Source organism: Sciurus carolinensis, chromosome 10 (genome assembly GCF_902686445.1).
Source record: "Sciurus carolinensis chromosome 10, mSciCar1.2, whole genome shotgun sequence".
NCBI lineage: Eukaryota > Metazoa > Chordata > Mammalia > Rodentia > Sciuridae > Sciurus > Sciurus carolinensis.
Window position 1 is genome coordinate 67,945,541 of NC_062222.1, and position 24,009 is coordinate 67,969,549.

General features: G+C 38.1%; 1 protein-coding gene and 1 pseudogene across 1 annotated transcript; both read right to left on the reverse strand.

Annotated features, from left to right (window-relative positions):
• Positions 1-240: 240 nt before the first annotated feature.
• LOC124994220 (protein-L-histidine N-pros-methyltransferase-like) lies at positions 241-1,180 on the reverse strand (annotated as a pseudogene).
• Positions 1,181-18,649: 17,469 nt separating this feature from the next.
• On the reverse strand, positions 18,650-24,009 carry LOC124994221 (speckle-type POZ protein-like). Its single transcript, XM_047566010.1, is given in 2 exon segments — positions 18,650-18,798; positions 22,711-24,009. Coding segments are annotated over 2 exon segments (1,230 nt in total). The 5' UTR covers positions 23,792-24,009.

Below are 24,009 nucleotides of genomic sequence, written 5' to 3' on the forward strand. Positions count from 1 at the left end.
GCAACCTGCATTGAAGAATGGCTCTGAGTAAAGATTTGATAAAAATTCAGAGCTGGGTTTTTGCTTTTAAAAAGCATTCCTTTTACACACTACAAAGAAATAATTAATATTTTGGCTTTTAAAATTCTTACATGATATTCAGAATAGCAGTACCCAAAGGTCCTCCCATCACATAATTGTGAACTCTCTTCAGGAGGGTAGATCCTAGGGTGGACTCTGAAAATTTTGGCCTCCAAAAGTCTATGTTGGTTTGAGAACAAAGACAGAATCATCCAGAACTTAGTAGTCATTATACATGTCACCTTTGCGCAGATATGGTAGTCTGGTGAAAGCATCAATGACCTAACCAACTTTTCTGAACACCTCAGGCAGGCTTTCACTTGTTCTTCCCAATTCTGTCCCTTAATTTCCAAGATTTCTGATGATTTCTCCCACTTTTCACCTATGTTTTCCACATAGGAATGAAAGGGCAGGACCAGGGTAAGGATGTCTCTGTCTCTAGGTGACTCCAAAACACTTCTGATAATTTTTTTAACAAAGTCAGTGGCTGATTACAGCTGTCCAAAAATTTCAAGCGGCTGATGACATCATACTGGATTACTGTGTTCTGCCATTCATTGATTCCAAGCACTCATTCTTTCTTCTTCTGAAGCTACCATATCACAATTTCAGAGAGTTCAGTGGCATAGAAGTCTTCAAAATGAGGGCTCATTTTTGTGATTTTCCATCTCCATCACCTAAATCAAGAAGTCTGGGTTTTCCAGTCTGGATTAATTTTAAACTGTCTCTGAAACAGATCTGGTGAGAATACAATCATTGACCCTCTTCTTAGCAACCCATTGATAGATGTTCTAGACATAAACAGGCTAAAAACAGATGACACAAAAGAATGATATAATTAGATAAATAGCCAGCTTAATTTATCAATGCTGTTGTTTAAGATCTGTGTTCCTTGATCAAGGTAACTGAACAAGACAGCCTGGAGTAATACACAATTTCTATTGCACACATGCCACTGGTGGTTGTCCTTTCTGCAGCCTGCAGCTGCCACTGACTCACGCAGGCCACTCGTCATGTTCACATACAGGGAACAGGTGAGAAGTCTCCACAGTGGCCACATCCTCCATGCCAGCCACATGGACACCAGGCTCAGGCACAGCCAGCCCACCAGCAGTCTCATCAGGGGCTATGACCACTCAGTCAGATCACCACTGGCACCAGGGCAAGGAGGAGAAGAAGGTTCTGCCATCTCCAGCTACTGCTGCTGCCACCTGGGCTGAAGCTATCATGCTTAACTCACCCATCCAGCCCCTTCAGGGCCAAGACATGGGGAGGAGAGAATGGAAGTCAACCTCCAGCTTTCCTTTTGGCCATGGAACATCAATGCCCTGCATCCATTTTCTTTCAGAGCTTGATATATGTTATTCCAGGACCTCCTGGTGTTGAGGTCCTGGATTAAGAAATCAGCTGAAATCTGAATTGGTTTCCCCCTATGTGTAATTTGATTTTTTTCTATCTCAGTCTTTAAAATTCTATCCTTATTCTGTATATTCATCATTTTCATTATAATGTGCCTCCATGTGGGTCTGCTGTAGTTTTGTACATTTGGAATCCTGTAAGCCTCTTGTAGTTAATACTCCATTTCATTCTTTAGATTTGGGAAGTTTTCTGGTATTATGTCATTGAAAAGAATGGGCATCCCTTTGGTTTGTTTTTCCATACCTTCATCTATTTTGATAAGCCTTAAATTTGGTCTTTTCATGTTATCCTATAGTTCTTGGAAGTTCTATTCATGGTTTCTTACTATCTTCTCTGTGCATCAACTTTATTTTCAAGAGTGTATATTTTGTCTTCATTGTCTGAGGTTTTATCTTCCAAGTGAGCTAGTCTGTTGGTGATACTTTACATTGAATTTTTAATTTGGTTCATTGTTTTCTTCATTTAGAGGTTTCCGTTTGATTCCTTTTAATAATCTCTGCCTCTTTATTGAAGTGATCTTTCACTTCCTGTATTTTCTCTCCAATACTATTCTTTATTTTGAATATCAGTCTAACTATGTATTTCCCAAACTCCTTCTCTGACATTTCTTCTGTTGTCTATGGATTCTATTGTTGGAACATCTTGGTTTGTTTGAGGTGTTTTGTTCCCTTGTTTTTTCATGTTGTTTGTGTGTCTTCTTATCTATTGATACGGAGCTGAGAAAGTACAGATTCTACCCTGTACTCTTATAGTGTCCCTGAAGGTTTCCAGTACCTCACTTTAAGGGGGAGACCAATATAAACAGCACCCAATGCAAATAGTACACCACCTCAAACCAAATAGCTCCCATTAAGGCATCTACAGTTTTGTCACAATAAACAGAAATGATATACTCAATTATTGTCTACAATATAAAGAGTAAGTTTGCTAAAAGGACTTACTGTTTCAAATGATGGACAATGAGGGAACAGAAGTAGTGTAAGATGTGATGTTTATGAGGGGGAGGGAGAGAAGCTAGAAGTAAAATGTTATAGTAAAAGTGAAGGAGGAATTAATACAGGTTGGCTGTTAGTATGAGAGAAGTGAGAAAGAGACTCTAGGGAGTCAGAGAGGTGAGAGAAAAAATATATACAGATTAAGAAAAAAATAGTAAAAATATAAGAATACACAACAAATCTGTAATATACTATTTAGACATCCCATTCCTCAATAAATGAAAAATATTTGGATTCAAAGATGGCAGGGGTGTGGGAGAGAGGGCGAAAGAAAATAGTGCGAAATTCTCAATAGAAAATTGAATGATTGCTCCCATTGACTTTCAAAAATGTTCTCAGCCTCCCTTCTCCACATAGAGGTGGGGTTGTCTGAAGTTTGATGTTAGCTCCAGTCCAGAAGCCAACCAGTTGTGTTGGTGAGCCATAGCAAGACGCCCTCACATCCTCTGACAGTCTTCCCACCTGTTGTAGCTTGCCTCTTTCATCCCTGCATAATTCAGGACTCACTGAGCTGGAGAGAGCCCAGTTTTCTCCAGTTTCTTCAACCTGTGCTCCCTCAGGGAACTGTCCCTAGTCTCTGGCTTTCCACAGGCTTGCCAGACCCAGATTTGCCCACACAAACCCAGCTGCAATCTGATGAATATGGGCTTCAACATCCCCAGACCCTGCCTTGCTGCAGTTCCAAGATCTCAATGCCCTTTCAACTTGCAGAGAGACCACCAGGCATGTGCTCACACAAAGGAGAGACCTGCAAAGAGGCAACCAGATGGCAGCCACTACCACATTGAGCAGAAAGACCAGTTGCAACCGGACCCAATATCTTTCCAGGGCCTGGCCTGTATCCCCAGACTGAAGTGGCCATGCCCTGAGATGGCTGCAGTGGCAGTGGCAGACCGCCGGTCCTGGCCAAAGTCCCAAGATGGGCAGCCATGTGTAACCAAATTTGTGGGTACTGTGACAATGGACTTCAGGCAACAGAGGGCAGCAGGTGATCTGCTGACAGTCTGTGGGTGGTCTTTTGGCTAATGGTGGAAGATGGACAGGTGGACATTTGGTGGTGGGTGATGGGTAGGTCAAAAGCAGTCAATGGGTGAGCAAGAGGCGGGCAAATGGACAAATAGCAGATGATAGGGGGTGGTCAGTGAGCCGTCTGCACTCAAAAGGCAGGCAATATGCTGGCAGACAGAAAGTGATCACAGCAAGTGGACAAATGAGGGGTAAACAGCAGGGGAGCAGTGGGCAGCAATGAGCACCTCACAGAGAAACAGTATTTCCTCTGCTTGAATCCCAAGTTACAGGTCAACAAGGAATGCAGCTTCCTTCTAGTCTGCCATCTTGGATGCTCTCCTAAACTGGCATTATTTTTTTCTTTTTTCCTTCAGTCTCAGATCAGTCTCCTGCTGAGTCTGCTATTTACATTCCAATGCAAGCCTCAGTGATCCCCAACTGGCAGGAACTGAGAGAAACTGCTTTTTCCCATTACTTTTGAGGATGAGGCTGCTATGTCAAACTCCTTACTGAGACATGCCACTGGCTTTGGACTGGTCAGGCTTAAGGGAGAACATTTACCAGCTAGTTGTGTCCTTAAACTTTTTTCAGAAGGGAAACATTTGCCTACGGCTTGGCCATTCACCATCCCTGTAACTTGGGACTCCTCAGATGTATTATCTGGGGTGACTGGGGAAGTAGAATTTGGGTCCTCTTGTTCCAGCAACTCAGTTTATGAGACTTGGGAAGCTGGCTACACTAAGGGGAGGAGTGTTTTTTCCTGGGGACAGTCTACCTTCCACTGTCACCACTGCCCAATTTGGGACATGCCTTGGTGGGGGGCCTTGGGTTACAACAAGCTTTTGCCCAGTGTTCAGCCCACTCACATTGGAAACAGGGCCAGGAGGTGTATTAGAGAGTCGGGTGGGGTCATGGACAATAGTGGCTTTTTTAGGACTGTGGATGGCTGAGGCTAAGAGCTGATGTTTAGTTTTTTTTTTCTTTTAATTTATTTTTATTGTAAACAAATGGGATACATGTTGTTTCTGTTTGTACATGGAGTAACAGCATACCATTTGTGTAATCATACATTTATACAGGGTAATAGTGTTTGATTCATTCTGTTATTTTTTCCTTCCCCCCACCCCTCCCACCCCTCCCACCCCTCTTTTCCCTCTATACAGTCCCTCCTTCCTTCATTCTTGCCCCCCTCCCACCCAATATGTGTCATCATCCACTTATCAGTGAAATTATTCATCCTTTGGGTTTTTGAGACTGGCTTATCTCACTTAGCATGATATTCTCCAATTTCATCCATTTGCCTGCAAATGCCATAATTTTATTATTCTTTATAGCTGAGTAATATTCCATTGTGTGTGTGTGTATATATATATATCACAGTTTCTTTATCCATTCATCAATTGAAGGACATCTAGGTTGGTTCCACGTCTGGCTATTGTGAATTGAGCACCTATGAACATTGATGTGGCTGTATCTCTGTAGTATGCTGATTTTAAATCCTCTGGGTATAGGCCGAGGAGTGGTATAGCTGGGTCAAATGGTGGTTCCATTCCAAGTTTTCTAAGGAATCTCCACACTGCTTTCCAGAGTGGTTGCACTAATTTGCAACCCCACCAGCAATGTTTGAGTGTACCTTTTTCCCCACATCCTCTCCAACACCTATTGTTGCTAGTATTCTTGATAATCACCATTCTAATTGGGGTGAGATGGAATCTTAGGGTAGTTTTGATTTGCATTTCTCTTATTACTAGAGATGTTGAACAGTTTTTATATATCTGTTGATTTCTTGTAGATCTTCTTCTGTGAAGTGTCTGTTCATTTCCTTAGCCCATTTGTTGATTGGATTATTTGTATTCTTGGTGTAGAGTTTTTTGAGTTCTTTATATATTATGGAAATTAGTGCTCTATCTGAAGTTATGAGTGGCAAAGATTTTTTCCCACTCTGTAGGTTCTCTTTTCACATTGCTGATAGTTTCCTTTGCTGAGAGAAAGCTTTTTAGTTTGAATCTATCCCAGTTATTGATTCTTGCTTTTATTTCTTGTGCTATGGGATGATGTTCAGTTTTAAGATGGCTTTCTTTCTCCTGTTTGACCTCATCTTTCCTATTGTTAAAGGTCTTGAAAGCAATATCTAGAAACTGCTTCTGGGAAGGCTTGATGCCTCTCTCTAACTGTGTTAAGTTTTTAATGAGCATCAGGAGCAGACTCACTGATAAATTGGATAGAGAGAAAGTTGGTACCAGCAAGAGTGTGAAGGTTTAAGGTGGTATATTTGGTAAATGAGTGAAGGAAAAAGAAAGCCTGGAGGTAGGAAACCTCAGACAACTTGCCATACTGCAATAAGTAAGGTTTTAAATTTTGGAGAATTTCTTCATCAGATGTCCCATACTTGAACCATTGGTGCAGATTATCTAATTTGTATTGTGCATAAATTTGAGTGCTGAGCTTAATGAAGCATTTGATTTTGAGGTCAGTTTGGGAGTAACTGGTCTTAAAATTACTAATGAGACAACCCAAAGGGGAGTCCCATGGAATTGACTGACTGATTTGCATGTTGGAGAGGTGTGACCAGGGTGTTGGATTGAGTGGGCAGCAGGCAATCCACTGACAGTCTGCAGGTGGTCTACAGGCTAAAGGCAGATGATCAGCAGGTGGATGTTGGGCAGTGGGCAATGGGTAGATGAAAGGCAGGCAGGCAAGAGGTTCCTCTAAGTATCTTATCAGGTAATTTGGGCATGATAACAGCAAGCTAAAACATGTTGATTCAACAAACTACTTGTGTTTGTGGACACCTAATGTTTTGGATTCTCCAAAGGAAGCTGTGTTAGATCAGGATGGCAGGAATAAACTTGTTCAATAATCTGGATAAAATCATGAATGGGTATGTTAGCATCAGTGGGAAACACAGTGACTGGGTTTAAGTCTATCCTAATTTCAGGATGATACTAGAATGGCTTAGTGATGGGCTGGGGAGATAGCTCAGTTGGTAAAGTGCTTGCCTTACAAGCATAGGGCCCTGGGTTCCATCCCCAGCACTGCAAAAAAAAAAAAAAAAAAAGAATTGCTTAGTGATGTAGTTCTAAAAATGCCTGTCTCCCCACGTAAGTCGACATCCCCCTTTTGTTCTTGCAAGGAAAGTATGTACAGTGATAAACTGGCTGGAGTGTAACTTCTCCGCTTCTTGCAGCAAATCCCAGGGAGCGCTACCATATTCTGTCATATGCGTATCCTTAGTGATGATAGCCAGTTGTTTTGAAAAATAGGCAACAGTCTTCTCCTATCCCTTAAATTTCTTATTTAGAAATGACTGTGATGTTGTCTCAATATTCAACATAACAGAACTTTAAGATTTTAAGCTATGGGAGGAGTACAATTGTAAACATTCCTTTCATTTCTATTCACCTACTCTAACTTTGACAGTTATATCTGCATTACTGAGATATCAGACAAACATTTAAAGTTATTTCTTTGTCGAAGAAATCCCCTATAAGTTAAAATGTTGTACATGATGGACATGAACCCAGGAGTGATAAAGAAATATGAATCGACCAGTTTATTAAAGGACAGTTCAATTCAAATTATATTTATGACAAAATGGAAGAAGCTAAGGTAACCTCTTTACACTACTAAACTTTAAAATATTCCTTTCTAGAAAGTTTGTGGACCACATATTTTTAGGTAAAAGAGATTCGTAGCAACCTGATTTCTTGAAAAGATTGTGGGCTTTTCCCCCCCTCCTCCTCCTTCCTCCTCCTCTTCCCCACTTCCTCCTTCTCCTCTTCCTTTTTTTCTTCTTCCTCCTTTTTTTTCCTTCTTCTCAAATGAATTTACAAATTTACTCCTAGATGATTGCATTCCACATAGAGCTGTGTAATAAACCTGCAAGTGACCTTGAATAACAGTTATCCTCAATATAAAAAAGAAATTCAGTAGAAGAAAAAGTAGAAAGTTTAAAACTTTTACATGTTCATCCTAAATTGTGGTTTAGAATTAATTTTAAAGGTATTCCCAAGAAGTATTTAAATTAGGCATGCTGATAAAACATTAAATCAGGCATTTTCACCAGAAAAATGCCACTAGATGTTTCTGTGAGTCAATTGTGTTAAAAAGTGCAGGGGAACGGCCTGAAAAAGGGCAGAGTAGCCTCAGGAGCCCCTGCTAGAGCTATTCCTCAGAATTAAGGGCAGAGTTTACTTTGTCAGGTTTAAGTTGAATTCTTCCCAATGCTGTCTCCACAGCCCATTTTGATGCTAATACTAATCTTATTTCAAGGAATATGAAGCTCAGGCAATATTACCAATAATAATAAATAATAATAAAAGTTTTTACTTCTCATGAATTCATAGCTGCAAAAGATTCAATTATGTAGAATGCCAACAAATGGGCTGCATATGGAGATGTGATTCATATTTTTCATTATTTCAGAATTGTGTCAAAATTATATTCTTCCATTATTTATGCTGCAGTTAGAAACAGATCTCAGGTCACTCGCAATGAAGGTCCAACTGGATCAGATCAGGTTTTTGGAATCAAGTATGGACCTTCCCCAATGAGAACCAGATCAACTCAGAGAGAAACCAAAGAGAATTTCTGTAGACAGAGACTCTTTAATCACACTCTGACCCAGAACCTCATCCCCATCCCCACCAACGAAGGTCAAAGCAGACCTTCTTTCAAATGTCAAAACTTGTGTGTCCCAAATTCAGCCTCCTCACAAGAAAAGTCAAACCAGATGGAAAAAGAAATAGGAATCGGATCACTTGTACCAAAGTGACTCACCGAATAGAACATCTTCAACCCAAAGTGCAAAAGTGAAACAATGTGCTGAAGGTCCACAGTGCTGAACCAGGGGAAAGTATTGGGGATGGTCCATGGAACAAGTGGCCTGGACGCTTGTTTTAACTTGTCCACAGGTCTCTATAGCAATAAAGGACTGACAAGCCTTGTTAAATGTTCTTCTGGATGTTATTCTTGGTTCTTTCATCAAATTGTTACCAAACAAGTTCCATTTTACACACTGCCCAGTATGCCAGTCACTGTAATGACAAATTTTTAAAAAGGAAAGAGTGTATTTGAAGTTGACTAAGCATGTGGAAAGGAGAAACCCTCCTGAGACTAAGATTTATGGGGTTTTCTGGGATAAAGATGCAGGGTGATGTAAGGCATGAGCAAAGTTGCTGGAGGTGACTAAGCAGTGGCCTATGCATGTGCTATCCAAAGTTGTGACTTCTCTCAGGATACTTGTCCAGAAACCAAAGGTGTTAGCAGATACGAGTGTGGAATTTCTGGAACTCTGATATCAAAATTTCACCCATATGACACCTATGCAGGCCCAAGTGAAGTCATTGACTTTGAATCCATGAAAAGCAACCTGGGCAAATGATGTCGCCATGCCCACACCTGTCCACACCTGTCGTTTTATCTACAGCAAAGCTAGTGGGAGGTTAATAATATATTGCTCAGATCCATGATTTCCAAAATTCATGATTTTCAAGTCAAAGTAATAAAGAAAAACAAGTGAAGCTGGAAGATATATTTAGATTTTCAATTTTGTTTCACAGGAATTGGGACTGAATGCCAAAAGTGGAAGGGAGGCTCTGTGCAAAGTGTTCATTCCCTTGGTTCTGCTCAATACTACTGGGGTCCTCTGAAGAACTGGGAAAGTCCTCAATAATGGTTCAAGTAGTGATAGTTAGTAAAGGAATGGAAACAGCTGAAACAGCTCACCCTCCTGCTTTCACTACTAGTAGAAAGAGATAAGGTATGGCCGTAGCCTATCTTGGGGCTCAGAGAAAACATTAATTTGGAGTGAATTAGGCCAGAATGTGTGTGCATTTCAAAAGGACAAGCCATAGTGAAGTCTCTTAGGAAGCAGAATTCAAGGGTGAAAGGAAGATCAGTAGAGTAGGGGAAGGAGAAAAGGAGGAGGGCCTAGGGGAGGGAAAGTGGGCAGTGGAAGCAGGGAACCAGGGTGAAATCAAATTCCATGCATGTATTATTTTATCAAATATAACCCAACTACTATATATAATTATAATTGTCCAATATTAAAAAAGAACATGGTAAAAAATGATAGAACTAAAAGTTATGTTTATTATTTTAGATATACAGACTGAATTGCTTTGCTATTATTACTATCTTGCATTTTTCTGGCCTAAGAACAGACTTTTCCAAAACTTTCTGTTGCTTAACATTGGCTAAATTGAGGTCTTCTGACAGTGAATCAAAGTGTCATTTCTCTTAATTGGGACCACTGAGATCAAAGAACAGGACAAGGCTCCCATACCATGGGAAAAAATATGCTTGGCAAATAATCCACGGTGTCTTCAAAGGAAGTAGTTCAGAGACAGTGGGGAGATAACATGGAGCAACCTGTCCAACCCCACCAAAATAAACAGCCGTGAAGTCATGGAAGGAGTGAATACACAAAGTAACGGTCAAGCCCTTCCCCTAGCTGGCTATTAAATATTTCAGAACTCACCTCCTTTAGAAATAAGCATCTGACTCCTTATGTTCAAGTTCTGCACAGTGGTCCAATGATGGACAGCTAGCCAGAGGACATGGAGCACAGAGTTGCTCAGAAGTGCTCAGAAGTTTATAAAACAGGAGAATTTGAAACAGACTCCTTATAAAATTAAGAGAATGCATCTAAAATTAAGGGGAATTAAAGCTCAAAACTGATATAACTTCTGAACTTCCTTATGCTGAGAACAGAAACTACCCCTGTCTGGCCAGGCACCACCGACATGTTCTCTAACACAAACTAGCTCAACCTTCAGATGCATTTTTTTCTGCTTCTTGTCCTACTTCTTCACCTTCTCTTATAAAAGCTTTCTTGGCCCTTGAGTTTTTTGAAGATGGAAATTCAAAACAAGGATTCTTTTATTTTTCTTCAAAGCTGACTTTGAATAAAATCTATTTTCCTGCAGATTTGAGCAGTAGATTCTAGATTCTGAGTCCTTCCAGAGAATACTTCTGCTGGGTAATAACTTGATACTGAAGGTTGACTATCCGTTATCCAAAATACTTGGAACCAGGAGTGTTTGGGTTTGGGGACTTTTTTCAGGGGTTTATATATAAATATATATACATATATTTTATATATATCATATATTTTATATACATTTATCTATATTATTTGGGGTGGATCCCAGATATTTATATATAACATATAGAAATATTTAAATATATTTTATATATAAATATATACATATATGCATATATATTTATCTATTTATATATATATATTTCATTGGGGTGGACATTGTATGCATAACCTGAATGCAATTTTATACAATAAGTTTTAGCAATTTGGAGCATGAAGCAAAGTTTCATGGTGTGGAATTTTCCAGTTTTGGTGTCATATTGAGCAATCAAACATTCTCAGATTTTCAAACAATTCCAGATTTCAGATTATTTCAGACTTTTAGGTTACTGATGCTCAACCTGCATGAAGTTTGATGTACATATAGTAAGTCACATTCAATTCAAACCATTATGCCTGCATAATTTTTGTCTACTTTCTCCATCAGAGATTGAGAGAGTTATTGTTAACTTTCTAGTTGCAGTGCGATTGTACTAATTCTCCTCATACAGCTAGCAAGTATTGTTTTCTGTGTTGAAGCTCTACTATTGGATCCATATGATTCATGGTAGTTAAATCCTTGAGTATGGTGCCATATATCAACATTAAAAAGTCTTTCATCAGGCTCAATGTTCATCTTATACTTTCATTTATCAAATGAGTATAGTACTACTTAACACCTTTTAAAAATATTTTGTCTCTCATATATCTTTGCAAAGATTTATTTTTTAATATTTATTTATTTATTTATTCATTTATTTTTTATTTTTGTGGTGCTGGGGATTGAAACCAGGGCCTTGTGCTTGGGAGGCAAGCATTCTCTCAACTGAGCTATATCCCCAGCCCAAGATTTATTTTTTAACATTATTTTGTACAGTTGTCTTTTCATTTTATACCATTTATTGAACTTGATCATCAGTAAGAATTTATTCCATTTATACTTCATGCTTTTGTCAAATTTCTATCATCTTATTTTTCCTTCTTCACACTCTGATATTTTAACTATTTTTTCTCTTCTTAGATTAGAGATTTGTTTGATCTTTTCAGTGATTAATTTATACAATAGATATGATTCTGAATATCTTTATTTGTATTTAATATTTGTATCATATTTTCTCAAGACTGTTAAGAATAGATGAATAACCATTAACTATTTTGAAATGATACACCATGTTTAAAGGCAGGTTTTGGTAGTTTACTTACTGCTTGGTTGCTTGTGTTTTCATGGTTTGCTCTGGTTTAGTTTATGGAAAATTGGAAACTCAGGGTTAGGACTTCAGGTAAATAGCAGAATGACTATGTACACATGGATATATAAGTGTTCTTGACCTTTTGTGTATTAATGTTGTCCTCTTCTTTCCAGCACTCTTTTTAGGTTGTCTGTTTCTTCTCATAGCCGCGTTCTTCACAATTCCTTTCATTTAGAGGGAGTGGGTGGCAACTTCTCAGTGGCATATTCCATCAAAGACAGAAAGGAGGAAGTGATGGAACCATTAAGTTTTTATTGCATTTTAGAGTGTGCAAATTTCTTCACATTTCTGTAGTTGAGCTTCACCAAGGTGCTAGATAGTATTGTACTCATTTTCTACAAAAAATAATTTAAGCTCAGGAGAGTTATTAGCTAACCAGTACCCAACATCCCCAATCATGAATCCCAGAGGCAGATATTCAGGATGGAGCAAAGTTGAAAATCTTGTTCCTGTCATCTGATTACAAATCCACGGTTCATTTAACTGCAACCTACATAGACTCATCCTGTTACTGATTCATGTCCAAGTGTAGAACTGTCACTCAATGACAACTGGGATAGCCCAAGGCCTGCCCCAGAAAAAGGACTGGGTTCATGTTGTATGTCAAAATAATCATCCTTCAAAACTAGAAGGCATCGTTTCCCTGAATGTCAGGCAGGTGGCCGTGCACAATCAAGGTGATTCATTCCTTCTCTACTCAAGCAAGAAAAGCTAAACAGATTCTGAGACCTTCAGGATCAAAATTCAGTACTGGATCTTAAACAGAGTAGGAAAAATAAAGGAAATATTTCTTTAACTGATGGCTGGAATACTCACATTTAAATATTATTTCAACAATACCATATTTAGGAATCAAAATTTGAGAATAAATTATCAACATTTCTTTTTAAGAATAACAAAATCACTAGCAGAATACCCAGAGTGCTCCATATTAATTCATTCAAATTACCTTCTCATTTTATGTCAGTTGAAAATAATCAATTCAATCATTTAATTGGCTTTGTGAGCTTTCACTTCTTACTCTTTCATGTCAGTTTTTTCCCTTCAACAGGCTCTGGATCCACAAAAAATCTCTGTCGAGTGCACCATACATGTGTCAATCACTCTTCCAGAGCTGGGCAGGAAGCATGCTCCCCACTGCTACTCTCCGTTATGTCAATATGATAGAAAGAACAGGAGATTTGACAAGAATAGCAATTCCCACTTGCCTCAGTTCCTCCTTTACTGATCATTGCTAAATCTTGTGTGAGTGCTGGAAGTTCAGGTTCTATTTCTAGATTGATAGGAACATGCTAACATTATGTGAATCATTTTACTTTCGCAGTGTGACACCAATGAAATGGGAATTTGGCAAGAAAAATCCTCACCTCAGTTTCAGGAAAGCATGAAAGATCAGTGACATCAGTGTGAGGGTAAAATATACATGTTACTCTTTCAGCCAATATGCATTTACTGCGAACCAATGAAGCATCAGGCTCTGGGCAGGAGAGGAAAAGCACCCCAGTATAAAAATTCAGTGCTAATCAGGAGTTGCTTACTGATTTAATGAACAAGAGACTTGGTCTCTCTATTTATATATCATAAAAATATATATACCTCTTTTCAACCTGATGATGTGTGTTTGTAGTATATGGTTTGCATCTCTTTATTCTTCCTTCCACCTTGTAAAATGACTTTACATCCAAAGGAAATCTTAATAAGACTTTTGTGTTAAAGTCTCATTTTAAAAAATTGTACAGGATTTTGAGCAGTATAAATCCCAGAAGACTGAGTGGAGGCCCAAAAAGAAGGAATTCTTTTGGATAGAGGCCCTGAGAAGTTTGGTTCTCCTTTTAGCACAAGATTCTACAAGTACGGAGGTATTGGCCTGATAAATATGACTTACTGCTAACTGTAGCTGTAGGTGTACTTTTTTTTTTGCTTTATAAAGGCTGGGGAAAAAGAGATAGATACTCTTTTGAACACATTTTTTGTTGTTGTTTTACTTGTTCTTATTGCAATGCAGGTTATTGTTTGAATTATCAGCAACATTTGGTGTAGTTTATTCTTGGCAATTATATAGGTGAAGCTCATCTGATATCTGATATATTACCAATTTTGGTTCTTTCCTGGCAGCCTGTGAGATTTTTTTTTTCTTGCCTCTTTATCTTTTACTATGTAATAGAAGAAATGTTAGACATATACACTCACAAAGGACAATTTTCCAAGAGTTTCTGGATTTGTCTGAATATGGTGATCATTGTGGTAGTTTGGAGAACACCAAATTACCTAAATTCTAAAATGTGTTAATTACAATCTTGGATTTCCTTAGCACTTTTTATCTGAATATTCTCAGAAGAGAACCTGAAATTTTCTTTGACTTATTTCCACTTGTGGGTTATCATTTAATTTCCAAATTGTGAGGTAAAACATTTCTGGGTACCAAGAGGCATTTACAGTGAGCTCTCAACTAACCACAATTGTCACAGAAAAACTTGTAAATCATATTTGTGTTTGACCTGCCATATGAGATAAAGGCAAAATTATTTATTTGGGGATTTTGCTAATGGTATTTTCTCTACCTGCTGAAAAAATTGTTTTTCTGCACAAATCAGGTTATGACAAGAAAAAAACATCCTGAAAATATTTTGAGTGACAGAGTAAATTCCCTGCTGTTTAAACTTTTCTGAAAATAGTCTACAGAGAACAAAATTTCTGATATAACCATGAAAGTTCTCTGTATAGGGTGGCACCTAATCTAAAACAGAGATCTACAGTCAAGATCATGGTCCCTCTTATATGCTATACCTGCCCTTGGCTGTATTATAGGTTCTAGCATTTGTCCATTTGGTTTTCCTTCCATCTGAATCACTTAATTAATTAAGCACCATCTCTATCACTTCTTTCCAGGGGTCTCAGTGTAAAAGTGCAACTTAACAAAAACTCTGGAAATAATCTCCCAAATAATTGTATAATTAGTGATGGAAGAATGTAGTACACATAGATTAACAATTATCCCAGAGCACAGTTGTTTGCATCTCTTATGTATATGTACCCCACTTTTTGGTCTATGTGGATTTAATTATATTTAAGTTATCATTAAGGTTTAATGATAAAAGTGTGATATTTTGCCAGTGAATAGCAGAATTCTTTTCTTTTTCACCAAATAGCTTCAATGTTGATCAAACACTAGTCAGCACACTTCTACACTTTAAATTTGCATGCCTACTAGTGAAATGTTTGATTGATATCCCAATTTTTTTAATAAATTGGGCCTGTGTATTGGTAAAGTAGATATATTTGTAAAAACATACACATTTAAAAGAGCAGGATATATAATCAAATTCATTAGAATTCTAACACTTTCCCACCACCTACCTACATGCTTTCTTGTTCTCTTCCCTTACTCCAGTGAGTTGCCTTGAACCCACTGTGCACGCTTCTGGGAAGATAGCTAATGATGTCACAGGGGTCACTGACAATGTCTATGGCTCAGCAGTCACAGCAGTTTGCATTTCTTGGAAAACTTGCTGCTTTTGCTCGTCCTTTATAATTAACTCTTATACAGCAATGGCAACAATTCAGACAGTGAATTCTGTGAAGGACAGGGAAGGGCGACCGCCATCCCACTTCTCCTATGGAGCCTCTCTGAGCAAGTAGAGTAAGTCTTGCTTTCTGCTCCCCCAAGTGCACCCCACACGCCCTCACACCATCAAACCTATGAAAAGACACAAGACTTTTAGTTTATCTGGCTCAAACTCATTTAAGTTCACTTGAATCCTAAGAAAAGTAACTACATTCTACACCCTGCATCTTGACATCACTTTGAAATTGTGTCCTCTATTTTCCTATTTGGTTTCTCCAGTGAATACTCTGAAGTCTACGGGTTTATGTCATTCAGACATTTGTCCTAAGTAGTAGTCTTTAAAAACTAGGAGAGTTTATCTGTGAAGAAAGATAAACTAGTAGTTTCAAGACTCATTATTTACTTAATAAAGTGCAGGAGTAAAGTATAAATCTTTTTTTTAATGAACAAGAGACTTAGTATCTCTATTTATATGTTATAAAATATATTTATGAATTTGACCACTCCAAGTGCTTCATATAAGTACAGTGGTACAGTTTTGACTTTTTATGACACTAAGTTCCCTTGGTATAATGTTTTCAAGGTTTATGTGGTACTATCTGCTGAAATCTCATTCTTTTTTTGTGTCAGAATAATATTCCATTGTATGCATGTGCCACATTGTCTTTATCCATTCATTGTGGATGTCTTCCCTCTTTACAGCTCTTCAAATTCATCAGGACCATCAATTCTAACAGTACCATGAGCCAACTGTCCACAACCATGTCTTGGTGTGCCAAAGGCCTCTTTAGTGTTGCCATTATGTTCTTCATTATTTTCTTAGCATAGTCTCAGTTGACATACCTAGCCTTTGGTGCTCAAGTTGATGATAGCAGTACTTTCCAAAATGTATGAAAGTACATATAAAATTAAGAAGAAAAATATAATCAGATAAAATATAAAAACAACCATCTCAAGGATAAAGAAATCTTTACAGCTGGTATTTGAGCACCATGACAGTGTTAAAAATATTCAAGGTATGAATGAGTCACCTTTCCCAAAGCATCTATCTACTCAATAATGCAAAGTTAACATTTTCTGAAATGTTGATGCTTAAGATTGCAGCCCTCAAGTAATGAGATATAGTGGAACAGCCACAGAAAACGAACACTATTCCAAGGCCAAGCACATTGTAGTGCCCACTGCAAGTTAGAGGCTCTGAAAGGTCATTTGTGTGTATTTTTATTCTTGGTGAATATGTTGCCATATGTTTTGATGTTCACATTATAAGTAAAGGAATATGTATTTCTAATATTCTAGAATAAATTTAGAAGTGCACAGAAATATCAATCTTCTCCCCCAAATTTCCAAAATATGACAAAACAAAACCAAATAAATAGCCAGTATTACATTTCTGTGTCATTTACAAAAGTATTCGTAGTTAGGAAAGGAGAGGAATAACTTGATGGTATAGTTGATATAACTTTGTTCATGGGGAGACCTAATTCACCTTGCTGTTTGATAAAAGTCAGTAATGAAAATGATTTTATTAAAACCCAGAACTCACTATGTCCAGCCACTTTTCCTTCACTTTGAATGAAAGTGAGAATATTGGCTATTTTACACATAAAATTCTGGTCATCCTTTAAACAATTTTTGTTTTTCTTTTAAGAGATTTTGTCTTCAGGTCCAGAGTGACCATTGTGGATGTATAGAATTGCCATATTTTACCAGATTATGTTTTGGATTATTAGTGCCAATTACTATGTAAGTGACCTAATAGTAATTATATTTAATGTTAAGCAGATGGAAATAACATGTAGTACGAAAGCTTATTATTGCTGATCCATGCAGGCAGACTTTTCTAATGGAGTTGATGATTTTCTAATATTTGGCAGCTATCTATGCTGCCACAATGATCCCAAAATGTGAAATCATCTTTAAGAAATGTTGTGTCAGTTACTGGACATTCTCTGTTTCTGTATTGTGGTGTTTTCTTTTTCTTTTTGTTGTTGTTGTAGTTGTTTTGCTTTGTTTTGATAGTGTTACTCCATTTTGTGTCATTTTAGGTGTTATCAACTTTGCAAAGATTGAGGAAGCTAAATGAGTTTTGGGGTCACTGTATTTCACTATCTTCTGTTCTTTATGATCTTCATCTTTTTGTTATGTACACTTATGTTTATAATGAAGGAATTTAAACTTTCATAAATCACCTCCTCTTGTTTCTCATACTTTATCTCTCCTTGTTTCAAATAAAGACCAGGAAATAGAAAAAAATGTTGATTTTAGAAAATTTATGTTACTTTTCATTCATTCAGAGTTTTAAGTATAAATAAAATATTTCATATTATTGCCTTTCATTTATCCATATGTATGTTTCTACTAAATGAAAAAAATTAGAACAAGTACAGATTAATAAAGTTATAACAGTGCTTTGCCTCAAACATAGAACATGCTAACACTCATGGTACTTTTTAACATGAATGTCTACACTTTAAAGTCACTTGACAGTGCCTAGGTTGCTTTGTACAAGAAGGGTACCACTCTTGTCTCTAATCAAAAGAATTTTCATATTTAATCCCTTGAGCTCAAGATGGGTATGGTCTTGCCAGAGCCTAAGATGCCCTCAAGCCATCTCTCTTAGGGTCTCTGGACCAAGTCCTAAGCATTTCTTTAGTGGCAGTAATGTCTTTAACAATAGTGACTTTCTTAGCTCCATTTTACTCCCCACTTTCATGTCCAAGTTTTTCAAATCTTTCTGCTCTGCTTTCTGATCCTGAATATCTTAATAAACTTGCTAAAAGCCACCAGCAATATCCATGCCTCTACCTGAATGCTATGCTGCCTAGATATTTCTTCCACCAGATTTAGTCCACCATTTTAAAAATCAACTTTGCAGGAAGTCTCAGGACATGGGCAAAATGCAGACAATTTCTCAGACAGAACACAAAATGAACGACCTCTAGTTCAATTACCAACAGTGTCCTTCTTTTCCTCCAAACCCTCTTGAGCATTTCCATCTTGCACTGCTAAGCATCCCAAAATTCCTACCAACAATTTCAAAAAGCTCCCAAAGCTTCTCAACCACATGATCTGGGTTAGTCATAGCAATGACCCCACTTCTTGGTACCAATTTCTGTTGTAGTCGGCATTTTTGTTGCTGTGACTGAAAGACCTGACCTGAAAAGCCATGCCACCCATGCACACACCTCCTCCACCCACACCCTACACTCCTTCAGTTACCACTCAGTTAATCCCTATCAGAGGATTAATTCACTGATTAAAACTCTCACAGCCTGGGGGCCGACAGTTGTGTCCAGACAGCTGCTGCCGCTGGGGTAACACTGACCGAGCGTCGCCTTCCGCCTCCATGGACGCCGGCCAGCGTTGACCTATGGAGGGTCAGGGTGTGCCTCTGGGCCTTATCCAGCCACGAAGCTGTGGAATGAAGTCACTACATCTTTTCAAGCAGGAATGCCTCTAAGAAAACACAGGCAACACTTTAAAAAATATGGCAATTGTTTCACAGCAGGAGAAGCAGTGGATTGGTTTTGGGACCTATTAAGAAATAATAGTAATTTTGGTCCTGAAGTTACAAGGCAACAAACTATTCAATTGTTGAGAAAATTTCTGAAGAATCATGTAATTGAGGATATCAAAGGCAGATGGGGATCAGAAAATCTTGATGACAACAATCAACTATTCAGATTTTCTGCAACTTCTCCACTTAAAACTCTTCCATGAAGACATCCAGAATGGAGAAAAAACAGCGTAGAGAACTTTTCCAAAGATAAAGATAGTGTTTTTAAATTAAGAAACTTATCTCGTAGAACTCCTAAGAACCATGGATTACATTTCTTCCAGGAAAATACAGAGAAAAGGAATCGTGAAATAATCAATGAAGATCAAGAAAACTCAGCTGATAAGAGAGAAATAAGCCAGGAAGCTATTGAAGAAGTTTGGAGATACATTATTCTGATCTAGTAAGATGAACCTAAGCTAAAATCAAATTCCTGAAATATTCCGATTATTAATTTGACATTTTCTAAGAATAAGTAAATAAGAACAGTTTAATTCTCAAAGCTTTATATGTTTCCTAATAAACATTTGCTGTAGAAATAGATACTTTCAGTATAATTTGCTTTTTCATTGAATTGAATTGAAGTCATAGCTATAGTTTAATGTTCCATATTGGAATATTTGGAATGTTATTGGGATAAATATATTTAAAATTAGACGCTTCGGGAGTTTGTTTAAGAACTAAATAAAATATTCTGATGACTTTGTTCTCAAAAAAAAAAAAAAAAAAAAAGACTCTCACAGCCTAATCTCTTCTCCTCTGAATCTTTTTGCATCATCTCACATGTGAGCTCTTAGGGGACAGCTCACATCCAAACCACACCACATTACCACTGAGGAAGGGAAAGTCAGGATGGTGAACAAACTGGCCCTGGATGAGTAATAACAGTTGTAAATAATGTAGCCCTTCCCTTGCATTAGGACCCATCCTGACCTCTTTGCATAGTGTCCCATTTGATATTACTAATCTGTAAGAGAAATACTTTTACTTTCACCTTTTTATAAATGCTAAACAAATCCTAAAAATGAGACTTAAAAAGGTTGAACCACATATTCTTAGCAGATGCAAACCTGAAAACCAATTTTACTAGACTAAGAAGTCTTTATCTTTCATGCAAAGTTCATGTTCACTATCTTTCTACTAGGCCTACTATATTCCTATTTGCAAAGACCTTTTTCCCATATATTTTAATTGGTGCTTTATAGCTGCACAAAATGGTGGGATTTGTTGTTACATATTTGTGTACACACAATAATAATAATATGATTTGGCCAATTATTTGTCAATATCTTTTAACTCTATAAAATTATTCTATTAATCTCAAATATGGTCACATAATTAAACTTGGTAGTAACAAAATTATATTTGTTTATGTTGACTGTTGATATGTGAAGAGCTTTTTAACTACTGACACCCTTCCTAGGTAAAGACAGTATTTTATTAAAATCTACTATCTCTTTTTCAAACCATATCATAATATGTGCTCTTAAAAGTGAAAATGTGTAATATATTTTCCTTTGGCATGACTTAATGGAGAAAACAATCTTTTCAAAGAAGATGATAGCAAAACTACTTTTGACAATTGAGGGAAAAACAAATGTAAACAAAAAAACCTGTGTCAATTATTGGACTAATGTTTACAAAATATATTTAGACTTTCTCCTTAACTTCTAAATTTCTTTGATTTTCAAACAGAATGTGCTTTTGGCCATCATCAATGACACGCTGAAGTGAAATTTGATTTTGCCCAGCTGAAAGCTTAAATGGAGACCTCATACCTTACCAGTAAGATAGGACAGTCCCAAATTCACTGAATTTAAAATTTCCTATATAAATTAATAATTGCCTCAAGTTTCCTAATCAACACTGATCCACTGAAATTGAAGAGTAGATTAAGAGCTGTACCCCACCCAGGACACAGCTTTACTGCTGGCACAGAACCCAGCACCTGGCCCTGACACACCAGGCACAGGCCAGCTGGGATCCCTGAACGTGACCCACCAGGCCTTCCCCTGAAGTGTCCAGCTGATTCACTGCTTATCTGCAACCCAGCTTCCCCTGCATGCCAGTTTGCCTCCAGGACTACAGCCCAGCTGGCCCATACTAATCTCCAAGGAAGGAAATTTGGAAAGTGTTAAACACCAACCTTCAACCCCTTGAGCGAACAATAAGAAGGAAGGACATGACAACTCATGGCCCCTATTCCCACGCTTAGTTCATACCTCAAGAAACAAAAAGAAAATCAGGTAGGCACAGATGACAAACATATACACTCACTGACTATTTTGTCTGCCATAGTGGATATGACTCCTTAATTTCCTAACATTCCCTAAGATTCTTTTGTTGTTGTTTTTTGTGGTTGCAGCTCTGGTTTTTCTTTTGATTTTCATTTTCTATATTGTGTTTTTGTTTTATTTGAATGTGTACTGACTGATTCAAGTTCTCCTACACATATTCATATTTGTTTCTCCTCCTCATTTCTAGCCTTTTTTTCTTTTTCTATTTTCCCATGCTCTGTTTGCAGAGATTTAAGGGGTTTGATTAGCTTATTTTGATTTTTTTTGGTATTGTCTTTTCAGCTACTCCTTCTTCCTTTTCTACCCTCGTTTTTTCTATCCCTGACACCCAAATACCATTCTCTCTCTCTCTCTCTTCTTTTAGATTCTTCTATTCTTTCCCCTTTCACATTAACAGCATGTCCTAAGTTAACCTTGCATCTGCCCAATTCACCTTTGGAATCCAAACACTTTTCAACCCTCCTATCTCTTTTCTTTCCTCAAACTCTACTCTATCCTTAACACTTTTTTTTTTTTTTTTTTTACAAAATAGTAATTATTTATATTTTCAAAAAGAAAAAAATTAACATTTGGAAGTTCTCCCCTGTAGGAAGAGGGCTAAGAAGGAGGAACAGGACTGGTTCCTATGCAGGTGGCAAGTCAGGTACGAACAGCTGAGCAATCTGTGCTGGGACTTTTTTCACACAGCATTAATAATAAAATTTCCTTTTTTCTTCTTTTTGTTGTTTTCATTTTGTGTGTTTTCTGTTTTCTTGGTTTTTTCTTTTTTTTTGGTTTTTGTTTTTTAGAAAAAAGGGAGGGGAGTGGGAAGAGAAATAAAATCAGAGAAAAATGCCAAAAAACATTTTCCACAATATCTAAAAACAGAGAACCATAGTTCTTGTCAAGACAGCATGAATTCTGGATGAATTATTTTTTCCAGTTTTCAACACCAATAAAGATTTTTGCAAAAGCCACTATCATCAGAACACTTATCTTCCAGATCAAATAACCTCTTCCCCTTTTGCCTTGGTTTGTCACTTTCATAAGAGGATAAAAGGATGTATTCTGTTCTTGCAAACAATAAGTGCTAACGAGAGAGCTCTTCTGATACTTATATGGTGGTCAGGAGTTTTCACAAACATCCAAGCTTCAGCACAGTTGAAAGGACTAAAATTTGTTTCTCTCAACATAAATACTATTAGAATTCACACTGATTTTTGAAAAATTCTGCAAAAACTCTTCTTTTCTTTTCCCTTCTCTTAAAACTAAATGTCCTTTTTTTTTTTTTTTTCTTTTTTCTTTTTTTTCCTTTTTGCTCCAGGCACCTGACAATTGTTCTGCTCAGTCAGATGCAGGCAGGTTTCTCCGACTGAGATGTGCTCAGGGCCAGCACCTAAACTGAATCCCAGAGTCAGACTTGGCCAGGCCAAAGGGAACACGGGGGGGGGGGGGGGGGGGGGGGGGGGGGGGGGGGGGGGGCCCGGACAGGGCACTGTGCTGAAGCCAGAGAGCCATATGCTTCAGCCACCAAGTGGGGATGTGACACAACCATTGACTTCCATCCAGAGGTCTCCAAGACATCCGAAGCATGATAGTTGATGAAATCCACTGCCTGAGTTTTCAACTGATCTGCATTGTGGAGGTCAGCCAGGATGAGAATTTCTGCGGCATTCTCCACGGAGAGGTTACTGCAGAGGGCATCCTCACACATGACCTTTAAACGCTCCAGGGCATACTTGTCAGCAGCTGCCAGCAAATCATCAGTCATTTTATCAAGATTTGGAGCCTTCCCCGTGTAAATGAAGCACATCATCTCCTTAAAAACTTCAGGCTCCACATCATTGATTTCAACCCGATTCTTTTTGCTCTCTTCCATTTCATGTTCAAACATGGCACTAAAAACTGGAGAACGTGCTGCTAAGATAGCTTTATGAGCCTGGAATTCCTGGCCAGCAACACACAGGCAGCAGTCTGTGAACCGGGAATTCTCCCACAGCCCTCCTAACTCATCTGCCAACCGGCATTCAGGAACCTTCACCATATTCATGGTATTCTGGCCAGAAATGTTTACGGAATCTTGTACCACACTCACCTCGCAAAAGAGGGTAAGCTTGTCATCTGGGAGAAGTCCGTTAGCCTCATCCAAAAGAAAATCTCTACGGATGAATTTTTTGAATCCCCAGTCCTTGCCTTGCACAAACCTATAAGCTCATTGACTCTCCATAGCTTTGGTTTCTTCTCCCTTGGCATTCAGGATGGAGAATTTGAATTTTGCCCGAACTTCACTCTTTGGACAGCTGACCAGTAACAGGTAAAGTGACAGGTAATCTTTGCTTTCTTCATCTAGCCCTTTTGGGTTTACTCTCAAACACCATTTCAGTTTATCATTGGCTCCTGATGAAAAGGTTGAACTTTTAATGACTTCACCCATTTCCTCTCGGCAAAAGCTAAAGTTATTAATGGTCCACATGTAGGAGAATTTCACTACCTTGATCTGTGTGTAGCACCAGCTCTCAGCTACAGGGCCACTCGACATTTCTGTCGGAGGTGGAGGACTTGGAACCCTTGACATCGCCAGTTTGAAGGTTAAACAAGGTTTCCAAAGTCAGGGAACAAAGATTTCTGTTCTTTCTTCACTCTGAGAGCGGCGGCGACAGCTGCTGGTCCCTGTCCCCCTGAGCTCGCCTCATACTGTCCGCAACATCCGGGACCTGCAGGACCGCCGATACACAAATACACACACTCCGAGCGCGCACACTCACACACACACACACACCACACACACACACA